Source organism: Gambusia affinis, linkage group LG19 (genome assembly GCF_019740435.1).
Source record: "Gambusia affinis linkage group LG19, SWU_Gaff_1.0, whole genome shotgun sequence".
Lineage (NCBI taxonomy): Eukaryota > Metazoa > Chordata > Actinopteri > Cyprinodontiformes > Poeciliidae > Gambusia > Gambusia affinis.
In genome coordinates, this window is record NC_057886.1 from 14,754,935 (window position 1) to 14,767,999 (window position 13,065).

Sequence of the window (13,065 nt, forward strand, 5' to 3'; positions counted from 1 at the left end):
TGTCAGATGCCTGTTCCCTTTCTATTTTCCTCTTAACAAACCTTTAATTCATTCCCAGAATGGCTGCATTTATGCAGAGCCTAAATTATACACAGGTGGGCTATTTACTGATTAAGTTACATTTTAATGGAATTGGTCTTTCTGGGTTTTATTTTCAGGCTGTGGAGGAAAGGGACTGAATACAAATTACCACCACACTTTTCAAATTTGGAAAGAAAAATGGCAACCATCTCTTCTTTTCCTCCCACTGTGCACTAGTTTGTGTTCGTTTATGAATCCGAATTTAAATTTAAGTAAATTAGGTTAGAATTTATGGGAGCAACATGACGAAATGTGGAGAAGTTGAAGTGACTGGAATCCTTTTGCAGGGCACTATAGTCTAATGAGGGATCTGACTGTAATTACATTTTATCCTTCTGTCAAAAGCACCCACAGCTCCCAGCTACATCCACTTCAGTGAACTGACCACAACCTCGGTAAACGTGTCCTGGGGGGAGCCGAAGCAGGCCAATGGCATCATCGAAGGCTACCGTCTGGTTTATGAGCCCTGCACTCCAGTCGACGGTGAGAAAATCTGCCTTTAGCCTGACAACGTTCCTCTACTCTTGATATTCCTCAGATGACTCTCTAAGGCAGTGATTTACAACCTCTCCTCTCTTAACCATTTTTGTTTTTAAATCATGCTGCTTAAGCTTGTATTCTAATTTGTTGCAGATGGGTTTAGACCCTGCAGTAATGTATAAGGCAAAGCTGATAAATTACACTGGAATGTTCTTGTGAGCCTCTCTACAGCTTCCTCTTTTACTTCAAGAAACATGGTTAATAGCTGGCTAAGTGCTGTTTCCTTGACCAGATTGTCAAATAATTGAGAGCCGACTAGGAAAGCTGAACTAAAGCTGCTGTAGTCCCTTGGGTTGCAAGCACAAAGTGAAGCAAGCGAAGCAATAAACACATAAATATCTCTTGGTCTATTCCTCTCTTGACAACTAAAGAGCTACTGGAAATAAAACATTTTCTGCTATCCATGCAAATATTCCTTTCCCTAGTTGCTTTTTTGGTCTTGTGTGTAACTATTTCTGATCTTTGCTCAAAGCTTGGTTTGCTGTGATTTGTTGAAAGCAATATCTAGTCTTAGTGTTTCCTGTACAGACTCCTCTCCTCGCACTCCAGGTGTCAGTAAGATAGTGACGGTGGATGTAAAGGGCAGCTCTCCTTTGTGGATGAAAATCAAAGACCTAGCAGATGGCGTCACTTACAACTTCCGCATTCGGGCTAAAACGCTCACTTACGGCCCTGAAGTGGAGGCCAACATCACTACTGGGCCTGGCGAAGGTATTGTCCGATCAAGCTGTTATGCATTGGTGGTTTCTCTCTCTCATGACAAGCAATAAAGTCTTTGAAGAACATCTGCGACATGATGTCTGACTTTTTTTACCTTCTAAGGAGCCCCTGGTCCTCCGGGAGAGCCATTTATTTCACGATATGGCTCTGCCCTCACTCTGCATTGGACAAGCGGAGATCAAGGCCGTGCGCCCATTACACGATATGTGATTGAGGCCAGGCCTTCCGGTGAGTGACCACACCTTACTGAGTCTGTCCGATGTGCCACCGGTTTCTGTAAACATTTCTTTTTGCCTAAACAGATGAAGGATTGTGGGATATTCTGATTAAAGACATTCCCAAAGAAGTGACATCGTACACACTTAATCTGGAAATGCTTCGAGAAGGGGTCACCTATGACTTTCGAGTTATTGCTGTCAATGATTATGGCTATGGCTCACCCAGTGCTCCGTCCCCTTCCATATCAGGTAAATTCTGCTTAAAAGTACACTTGTCAGTCAATGGTTTTTGTCCCTGTGGAGAATAAGTTTTAATTTGCTTGATGTGTGATTGTGGTGAGGATGAACCCCGGCTGCACGCTCCACACTGCACTGGATTCAGTGGCATGCTTTTTAAAGGCCAACATTTCTGCATTGAAAATATTTTAGTGGTACCTAGATAACTTCCTAATCTGAGCAAATTTGGGGTGTTTATTAGTTGTAGCGCATAATCAGCATCAAAACTAATAGAAAATTATGTTTGAAAACAACATCTTGTTTTTTGTTAACATATTATGATTTTCAGTTGTTAATTTGATTAACTGGGAGAAATTCACTTTTCAATTATACTGGGGTTTTTTTTGTTTGTTTGTTTGGTTGTTTATTTTTAACTAAACCGATGCATGTTATTGGCTGTCCTTGAATGTTTATGCTGCTCAATGTTTGTGTTTTTTCAGCCCAAAAAGTGTCTCCTTTCTACGAGGAGTGGTGGTTCTTGGTCGTTATTGCTCTGGTCGGCCTCATCTTCATCCTCCTCCTCGTTTTCATCCTCATTATCCGAGGTCAGAGTAAGAAATACACCAAAAAAACGGACTCAGGTAGGAAATGCAACTGACCACCACACATTCATTGTACTTATGCAACTTAAGCCACAGGACGAAATTGGTCTTCATTTCTGGACAAGTCTACAGAGAAATGGAAGTTTAATGATTCACCAGCTGAAGTCTATTATAGAACAAGAGTGTGGAGGCATACACAATTAAACCCATTATGTTGATTTTCCAACATTGTCTGGCGGACAGCAGAAACATGAGAGTAAAGGTTATCGGTAAGGGAGCTGAAGTAGACAAATATTATTGTCCGACTTGAACTGCAGCGAGGATCAATAACACGACAAATGGCTTGGCAGCGGCTTAATGCTGGGGCCATTAATTAGATGGAGAGTAATTGTAAAACTACAGCACCAGTGGCTCTTATTCCATCGCATCAAGAGGGAAATTTGCAAGATTGTTAATTATCCTAATTGACACAGCTGTTCCAAGAAACCCAGTTTATCTGCATTGGTAATTGCGTATGGTCCGTAGGTAATTATGCCATAATAATAAGGCTTATTTCTTTAAATAATCTAGTCATGCAACAACCTGTAGTTAGTAGTGCGTATGTACACAGTCATTAGAACTTTTCTCTTGCTGTGGATGTTTAACTAAAATTGATTATTATCTAATAATGTAATCACAGAGTCAAGGATATTTCTTAAGCTTTTTTTGCATATGTTATTAAAGAATAGAAGTGATTCATAAAATTGCTTGTTTTAAAAATATATGAGCCACATATTTCCTTTGGAGAGTTCATTCCAAAGCAAACAAAGTGTCATCTTCATAAAAAAATTTCTAGGCAACCACTCAAACTGCACCTCGCTTCCTCTGACCCATGGAGAGATGGTACGTCTGGATGAAGGACGGTTCCCTGCCCTGGAGCTCAACAACAGACGTCTTTCTGGGAAAAACTCATTCTGCCGCAAAAACGGCATCTACACCCGGTACGCTATTTTTCTCTGTTGAAATGGTCTAAATCCTCACATTTAGAAGAGCACTTCTAACTGTGTAAGGGTTTGGAGCTTTCAGTAAGTGTTCATTTGTATGTCCACAGTGGGAAAATAGGTTAAAAAGATTGATAGAAAGAACACAACCAAAAGACAGCCAAGAACTTTGCTGAAAGTTAATGAATTATGCCACGTATAGAATGCAAAACAGGGACATTTGTTCTTAACACAATAGTCATCCAAAAAGAAAGTAGTGAGGAAAGGCTCCAGTGTGCATCAGCTGGGAGACCTACAAGACTGGAAGCCTTGTAAACCATTTAAAAGCATTTGATCGGATTATTGGTAAACATGTGGAGGACCGGTTACCTTTTTTGGAGAGCAGTTATTGACTTCATTTTGCAACAGCAGTCAGTTTATACTGATGGAGGAGACATAAGTAGAAAACATGGTTAACAAAACACATTTTTTCACAACAGCCACAGTCAACTGAGTGTTTTGGATGCCGATTCTAGCATAGTAACCTGTCATCACAGTAGTATGGATTGTGTTATGCATGTGTGTCTTGGGTTACTACGTCCTTTAAAGCCAGATTTCAAATTTTTCCAGTCATCCTGACGCAAAAAGTGTTTCTATCAGTAAATGTTTTGTGTGAATGAGCATAATTCCGTCCTGCTAATAAAATAACTTTCAACTAAGGTGTTTTCATAAGGTAAGAATGTGCACCCTATCCTTTTTATGTGCTATCCAAAAACATTCAACATTATCTTATTGGAAGTGTACTTTTTAAGTCAAGGAAAACTGTTTGCTGCTTACAGCAGATGCACATTCCAAGCTGCATGTCATCACCCATACATGGTAAATGGTGATTCTGTTTTAAACAGATGTGGAAGTCTCTCTTGTTTCAGTAAATTCAGTTTTTAAAACTATGTCATGGTTTCTAATTTTAATAGGTTAGCTCTGAAACATAACATATGTCTTGTTGTATCATTCAATTGACAACTTTCATACTTTTTTCTTAAATTAGCACTTCTCAAACTTAAGCCATTTTTTCCCCCTTTTTCCTTATGCATACTCAGTTTCCCTCAGAATACTGATAAGAATTTATATTATACCTTTGTGTGCTGTCAGTCTTCAGATATTGAGCCACCCATCTGAGCCTCCTTCCTCTCCCCTCATTTATATTCAGTGTTTTGGGAAGCAGCAAACTATACAGGGGAACAGCACAATGCCAGCCCATTAGCATTCAACAGCTTCTGCCTATGCTCTTTGTCTGCCCATCTCTGCTTGAGACAAAGAGTGCTTTTGGGTCACAGCTGCTTATTTTCACTTGGCCTTTAGCCTTTGCTGCAGTGCTGTGAGAGTTATCCCAACATAAACTACTGTCAGCAGGACTTTGGTGCTCCGGGAGTTTGGTAATGTTTAGTTAAACATTTGATAAGAGGGGTTTCACAGATGCTGCAGCATGAGGAGGTTGAGTAGAGGCATGGGTCATGGTCAGACAGATGACCTTTGTTACAGCCTAACAGTCTGCATCTTGTCATCGCAAATGCACAAACCAGATGAAACAGATGTACTTGTGCACATTAGTGTGCACATTATTGTGGAATGTACTGGCCAGTGCATTCAAATGCAGGTTAATATGCCATGCTGTCCTTGATCATGGAGGCCAGAAAAAAGGATCAAAGGGATTCAGGATGCTCCCACTCACGAGGCTGAATCTTTTTGATGTCTGAAACTTGTCTGAGTCCACCCTCTCACATGCATTCTCCCCAACCTGAAGGAGCTGTATACGGGTTTGTTGTGTTAACAGTTTCAAGGCTGTCGTCATGTTGGGTCGTCCAACCTTGCTTTTAAAAGGAAGCAGTATTGTCGCTTCTGCTTGTGTAACGGAACACATTTCAAGTTTTATCTAAGAGATAGTCAAGGTTGTCTGCTTTGTGCATTAATATTTCACTTGACATCACAGTTTGTTTGTCTCTTCTAACCCCACTTTCAACATTTTCCATTTAAACATTTGTTTTCATGCTACTGGTACTTTAAGCAAGCCAAGAAAACTCTTGTCTCAAAGTAAGATTATTATTTACCTTTTTGATCGATCAATCGATCAATCAGTCAAGCATAATAACTATTCGCTTGGATGATTGATACCATACAACAATAAGTGTAGACCAGTTCTGCGGAAGCTGTTAAACATACATATTTTAATTCTTGAATACATACATTATAAAACAACATACATTTTTTGGTAATGATGAGTTATTTTTCTCTCTATTACCTCTTCAGGATTTCTACTTCTTCAATTAATGTAGCTTTTCTTTAAATCATTACTTCATCTTATTTTAGTTTGTTTTACTCTTGCAAATCTGACCTAAAATACCAAGGAGCAAAACATGCAAAAGAAAGAAAAGAAAATGTTCATTTTTCATGACATGTTTGTCTTTAATGCTCAGTTGGCATAATTCCCATTTTAAATCCACTGATGTAGCTCAGTTAAGTGAAGATAGTGACCCAGTTTAACTTTCTTATGATCCAGATCAGCTTTAGACCTCATGCACATTAGCAGTCATTACTTTAGAAGAAATAAAAAATGATTACATCTGGAAGCTTCTCTTGCTTCAGTTCATGAACATAATGACTGGATCAAACAGAAATGAAGGAGTATTTTCTTATTTTACTTCGTTCTTTACTCCTGAGCTTTTATACAGGAACTCTGCAGCTCTGACTCATTTTTCCAAATCATTCAGGTTGAATAACTACAAAATGACATTCGTGAGCAAGTGAATAGTTTTTTGTGAAGGACTCTGTTTGGGGGTCTATGAAGGTTTAAATTAGCTGAACCTGTCCTCTGCTAACTTAAAACTGATCGTCTCCAGCGATTTGAAGGTCACAGTAAGGAGGAATAACCAACTATGTCATCTGTCTCGAATGTTCTGTTAAGGGCTTCCAAAAATATGCATTGTTCTGTTGGTTCTTTGAAACAGTCGGTCATTTCCCCTTTTATAGTTAGTGACACTATCTTGAGTCTCTCATTATTGTGCATTTTTAAGAAATGTAAAACTGAAAACCAGATTTTCTGTGTGGTGCTGTGAAGAGCGTGAAAAGAACTTTTCTTTTTAAAATAGTTTGCTCACACTTGTTTCAGAGTCTATTTTAGCTGTAAAATCACACACTCAGTGTTTGATCTGTGCTCTTCTTCTCCAATCTCTTTAGGTCTCCTCCAAGACCCAGTCCTGGAAGCCTGCACTACTCAGATGAGGATGTCAGCACTAAATATAATGACCTGATGCCGGCGGAAAGCAGCAGTCTGACTGAAAAACCCTCTGAGGTTTCTGACTCTCAGGTTGGTAGCAACTCTGGCTTACAGTCTGCAATAGGAAGCGGAGGGGAATTAAAAAGTAAAAATTCAGCTCTATCAGTTTCTCAAAGTGACAAATTTCTCCAGGGGAAAGTTGTAACCTTTTCAAAAAAAGATTATTTCACCTCACTTTGCAACAGTTAAAAACCAGACAGTTTTATGACCGTGGGCCAGTGTTTCCTGTAATAAATTAAAGCAATTTTGCCTGACAATCTGTCTCAAGTGGATCATCTGGAAATTAAGTATTCCCTATTAACATATCCGAGTCACTGCTGACATCTCTGAATCTTTTATTACTGACTTTTCAAGGAAGAAAATGGTACTCAGCTGCTGCACATGGCCCCTGTGTGCTAAAATGTTTTCAAAACTAATTAATGTTTCTCTAGCAGGTATTCATTTATTAATTTAAGTAGCCCCAGCTCATTATGAGGTGTGCGGAACTGGTAAACAGATGAAAGTTTAATCTGATAAGAGTAACTGAATGGTGGAAAAGGCAAAAGGCAAGCTGTTCTGAGCAAGTCGACTGTACTCCCACTCCTTTATCTGCTACCTGCAGTCAAAACATTGTTCAAGCCGAACAAACAGTGTTCTCCCCGGAGACACAACCTGGTGTTATTCTTTTTCCTCTGCATAGCCTCCCACTGTTTACCAGCCACTTGTCCAAACAAATGGTCCTTCGACATCTGCTAGGCTGTAGTATCTCAACGGACTAGCGCACGAGTAAACGTTTGTCACGCATATGAAGTCTAACGTTCTCTTCGGGAGTAATTTTTTATTTTTTTTTTGCAGTTTCTGTTTCTGAGCTAGTACGGTAAAAGATCGTAAATATCGTACAATCATTCATAACTTATGAGCTTAATATTACTAGAAAACTAGAAAGTAATCCTGCAAACAATATCTTTATCCAATTCCAGGATGCTCTTGTGTACACTTATCACGTCCGTGCTCCACGGAGCTATAGGTGAGCTGACTAGACAGATTTCTCATAGAAATGATGGTCTGCTCCTGTTGGATGTGTTGTGAATAGAAGTTTCCTGCTGTGCTGTGATTCAGCATTGTGTCTCTGTCAGTGAACAGCTCAGTAGTAGAAATAGAATTAGCCTCGATTATGAGTGGATGAAAATGTAGCTGTCAGGGGTTTTTGTGTGCGTGTGTGTGTGTGTGTGTGTGTGTGTGTGTGTGTGTCTCTCTCTCTTCTGACGTTTGACTGTTGCATTCTTCCAGGGAAGCGACAGCGAGTACGAGATGGATCAGAGCCGACAGAAGACCCACTCCTTCGTCAACCACTACATCAGCGACCCCACCTACTACAACTCCTGGAGGCGGCAACAGAAAGGCGTCTCTCGGCCTCCTGCGTACGGCTACTCCCAGCCCGAGCCCCTCGTGGAACAGGAGTCCCGCCCACACCCACCGCCTGTGCCCCCTCTGCCTCCACTCCTTCCCCAGAGCGCCCCGTCCCCGCAGCCTCAGTGCCAGGGCCCGGGCCAGGGCAATCTGTTCAGGCCTAAGGGAAGCCGGACTCCCACCCCCTCGCTGCTGTCCTCCGACCCCCCCAGCCAGCACAGCACCCTCTACCGGCCCCCCAGCAGCCTGGGCTGTGCCGCTCAGGCACCTACCGCGGGCTTCTCCTCCTTTGTTTGACACACAACTCTCCTCCTAGCAACCACCCTGAGGACAAGTCTTTGATTTTCTTTGTTGGTTTATTTATATTTTGCTTTTTTTTTCTGTTTTGTATATTTTGTTCTGTCTGAATGACAGAGTTTTTTGCTCAATATAAAGCATTGCAGGCATTTTAAATAGTGCTTTTCTCCTCTGTGAAGAGTGTGTAAGTATGACTGTGTTTAGCGCGTTTGTTTGGTTAATCTATGTATTCTGTATTTTCTGAAAAGACAATCATTCAAGAGGTTTTCTGCAACCATTAGGGTACATTTGATGGATCAACAATGTGAACAAGGAAAAACAGAACAGAGAGTTCTGAAGAAAAAGAATCCTTGTTATAAAACTATTGTATATTTGTTTTTCATGAGAGCTTTATGAAGAGAAAAAAAAAACTAAATAGATCCATATATAGTATGGACCACATGGCTTACTGAAAATGGACAAACTAGCTTGGAAGGAAAAAGTACCGTCCGACTGAGGACAAAAACACAGTGAAGAATGGACTCTGATCTGGAGCGAGAGGCACTTGTGGTCATTGTTGCCCTCAGTTGCCTTTGGGTTTCTCACTCCGTCTAATCACTGCTGGAGCTCCAGTTTATTGTTTACTGTATGTACTTGTCTCATATTGTTTACCAGATATTTATATCAATCAGTTTCAAGCTCAGAAGTTCCGAACATCACTAGTGACAAATGCTATGAATCACATTAAAACGTTGTGGCACCTTTTGTGGTTGTCTGAGGATGCTGATTGTGAACTGGGATTCAGTCCGTCAACGTGTCTATATGTGTCTTATAATACTGAGGGTCCGTACCGAAGGGTTTTTTGAAACCATACAGATTATTTCCTCTTACAGTATTCATAGTCATAAATAGAAACTCCCTTTCCTCAAGTTAATACCATGAAAATGTCAAACTATTTTTTTTTTTTTTTCAAAATAGCTCAGAATTTATCATATTGAAAGGATAGTTTGCTATCAGCAAGTGATCAGTCTTGACAAAGATTTTCAGTTAGGTTTAGATCTGTGTTTTCCCTGAACCATTCTAGATGAAGGCGCCTTAATTTGAACAGTTCTATTTTAGCACTAAATGTTTCAAATTGTTGTTCTGCTGGACGAACCTCTTGCCTACCCTCATGTTTTCAGAAGCACTGAACAGGCTTTCTTCCAACATAAGACTTCTTCTAACAGGATGTACAAATTTTACGGTTTAACTCAGAAGTTTACATACACAGGATAAAAAGATGCATGGACTTTTTTCTGAAAGTAAATTAGACAAAACATTTCTTGTTTTGGGTCAGTTAGAATTTGCTAAATGCCACAATAATGAAACCAAGTGTATGTCAGAGCGATTTATTTAATAATGTCTTCACAATACAAAGCTTGTAGTTTTCTAAGTTGTTCATTTTGCTACTGGGAAAATTTGAATGCAGTATTATGTTGCTTCTTTGCATCACTTTGCACAAGCCAGGTCTTCACAACAGCCCCACGGGATATTTCTGTGCTGGGATAGAACCCAACTGAATAAAACATCTTTGCAGTCTGGAGAAAGAGCCCAAAAATATTCACTGTAAACATAAATGCATCTCAGCAATGAAGGAAACAGTAGGATAGCTGTTCAAAACATATTCTTTTTTTTAAGTTTTTGTTCATGAATCATCGGAACGTTATAGAACGCGATGGAATATTAATGAAGAATAATAAATTTGTTGGCAAAATAGTCAGGGGATTTACACTGTTGACATATGAGAGGATTAGTAGAGCTTCATAGCTGCTGTGAAAACAATGGTTTTAAAGAAAACGGAAACCATATCAGACTTTCCAGACAGCCATTTTACAGGGTCAGCCGTCAGCAGACCCTTTTTGCACGGTCGGGGAATATAAAGCGATTACTGACACTTGATCCCACAGTGCAGGAGTGACCTGATTCTCTCAGCAACAGCAGAGAAATGATTCAGATGCACGAGGAGCACGAGTTCCAGAGGAAGAATTGGAAGAGGAGCCAGATCTGGTGCAAGTATGCTGAAAATTGGGACAGGTGTTTGGGTAATCTCCTTATTTCAGGCCAAAAACCTTTGATTTTGAACATGACAGGGAGAAATCATGCAGATGGGGTTAACATGAGTCTATTCTAGAGAAATGTTCATCCCGATCATTTTTTTACACTTTATCACACAGTGACTTGCAAAAAAAATAAAAAATTTCCAGAAGACAGAGCAGTTATTTATAAATTATTGATTAGTAAACATGGAGAGGGATTTATGTTCTAGTTGTTCCAGAACTGTGTTTTTTCTTCTAAGAGAGACAAAAATGCATCACTCACTCACGTTCAGCCACACAGTGACAGAAATAGTTCAGAATCTGTACCACATGGCTTACTGAAAATGGACAAACTAGCTTGGAAGTTAGTTTCACATCTGTCATTTTTACATTTTCTTATTTTCTCATGGGATCTATTTAATGAGTCCTGATTCTGACTGTCTTTGGTGTTATGAAACAGAGTTCATTTGTTGAGCAGCTAGACTGGTGACTCTAAAATGGGGACATATTAAGCAAAGAGCAACAGTAGAAATTAGAAAAACCTGGTTTTTAAAATGTTGTTGTCAGTTGTACAGTGCTATGAAAACAAGTATTTGGGCTCCAACAGTTTTCTTCTGATTTGCTTTTTTTGTTACCCCTAAGTTGTACAATCAGACAAAGATTACATGAGTAAATGCAAATTGTACTTGACAAGTGCTGATTCTTCTTATGAATGGAAAAGCCACCCAAACCTATGTATAAAAGTAAAAGGACTCTTAAACCAGATAACTTCTTGTGCTCAAAACTGCTATCAAGCATTTCTCATGATGAGTCTTTTTACATTGGCGTGAAGAAATGCTGGCTCAATCGTCATTGCAGAATTATTTTAATTCAGACACATTGGAGGATCTTCAACCTGCTACAGATTCTTCATCCCATTTAAGTTCAAACTTTGAATTTGTCTCTCCAAAATCTTTGTTGTGTCTTAGCTTTACTGAGTCCTTCAGATTTGTTGATGTGAATCACTGTCTTGTTAAATATGCTGTCAGCTCTAGGTATCTTTCCCTGGAGGAAACCAATTACTGAAACTTTCCCCAGTGGCTCTTTGGTAATATTTTCCATTTTGACAAAAATTTATTCAGCAGCATGAGAAATATACAAGTCTACACTGTTCTGAGTATTAAGTGGGAAGTGATAGTATTTGGTTTGCACTTTAAATTGCCTTAGGCATTGAGTGACTGGAGAGATATTTGTTTACCATTTAACAAAAATAAGACATTAATGATTTCCCTGAACTTCAAATTTCAGGTCTAAGAAATATGTAGGAACATCAAAAGACGAATTAAACTCACACTGAGAAAATATTGACAGTGTCCTCTTCATGGTATTGAAAGCATTTTTCTTCTGATGTTTGACTAAAAGGAGCAGTCAAGCTGTTAAAGCTAAAATGCAAGAGTTGAAGAATGTTGTTCTTTTGTAAGGGTATAATTGCCAACTTGGATTCCATTTGACTTTTCATTTTGTTGAAGAAAATTGTCCTTTTGCCTTTTTACATTCACTTGAAAATCTTCTTTTCTTTTTGGTGTTTTGCAGTGAAGGATAAAAGGCTCTGATCTTTATTTTTAAATTTGTTAAAAAAGAAATCTCTGAACACATTTAATTTTCACTTTGAGTGTGTGTCTACTGTTTAGGAAGAGAGCAGCTGAGCTGGTGCATTCAGGCGTCATTATGTCAAAAGATATCACAGCCTAAATGGAAGGCCACTGCACTCAAATTCTTTACATAAAAATCACATATTCTCCCACCAGTTGGCGGGACAGACTGTTCTGGGAAAAAACCGACTGCAGTTTGAAGAACACCATGAGCTGATAGCTACATGACTGGGAAATATCTGTGACCGACTAAAGTCCAGATTCTGTCTAGGTAGAGTGACATTTGCCCTCTGTGAGTCATTCACACATTCCTTTCTCCTGATTTTATGCAGAGCCTGGAATGTATTTCCTGCTAATTTGCATTGTAAACAACGCCACTGGGTGGCCACTGACTGGGGACTGCTTATCAAGCTGAAATACACAAGATCAAATGAACGCTTCACTCAGCCAAGAATGCAAGCTCTTCTTGAAGAATTTGCACTTTTTTCTTCACATGACAAATATAAATAAATAACAGCTTAGAAAAAGAATGTGTATGTACAATTTCCATGTTTGGATGAAAATAAGTTTGTTAAAAGCATTTTTTATGGTACAGTAAGCCAGTTGGTGAAAAGAGCCAACCATACATGTGAAATGGTGCCAGAGAGCCAACGCATGACGAGCACAAGGTGAGATGTCTTGTCCACACCTCAGGAGATCAGGGAGGATGTCTGAACTCCTTCCTGAGTATCTGCCAAAAAATGTAGGTATCATCGCGATTGATGAATTCAATCACTGGAAATGTGACAATCTGAACAATAATCTCCAAAAACTTTCTTTGAGTTCAAAGATGACTGTAGATATATATATACTTATTAGAATTATTAACAGACCACATTAACCGAGCTTTACACATAAGTATTTTAAGATCTTGCTTTATTGTTTTTCTCTTATATCTGGTGTTATAAGCTGGATGTAATTCATGTATTTCATCTATTTCAGCTGTCCAGAGTTGTGACCTTCATCCAGTTGTCTTTGGTAACCT

At 39.2% G+C, this 13,065-nt stretch overlaps 1 protein-coding gene across 3 annotated transcripts in view; it reads left to right on the forward strand.

The window, feature by feature from the left end:
- Positions 1–9,090, forward strand: part of sdk2a (sidekick cell adhesion molecule 2a) — a 101,179-nt gene extending 92,089 nt beyond the window's left edge. For 2 of the 3 annotated variants that reach the window (XM_044100351.1, XM_044100352.1), the window contains exons 38-45: positions 427–564; positions 1,150–1,332; positions 1,444–1,569; positions 1,644–1,808; positions 2,276–2,416; positions 3,213–3,357; positions 6,571–6,700; positions 7,940–9,090. In XM_044100351.1, coding sequence (XP_043956286.1) covers positions 427–564; positions 1,150–1,332; positions 1,444–1,569; positions 1,644–1,808; positions 2,276–2,416; positions 3,213–3,357; positions 6,571–6,700; positions 7,940–8,356 — 1,445 coding nt within the window. In that variant the 3' untranslated portion in view covers positions 8,357–9,090. The remainder of the gene's footprint in view (positions 1–426; positions 565–1,149; positions 1,333–1,443; positions 1,570–1,643; positions 1,809–2,275; positions 2,417–3,212; positions 3,358–6,570; positions 6,701–7,939) is intronic. The other variant, XM_044100353.1, reaches the window with a different exon arrangement.
- Positions 9,091–13,065: the final 3,975 nt, after the last annotated feature.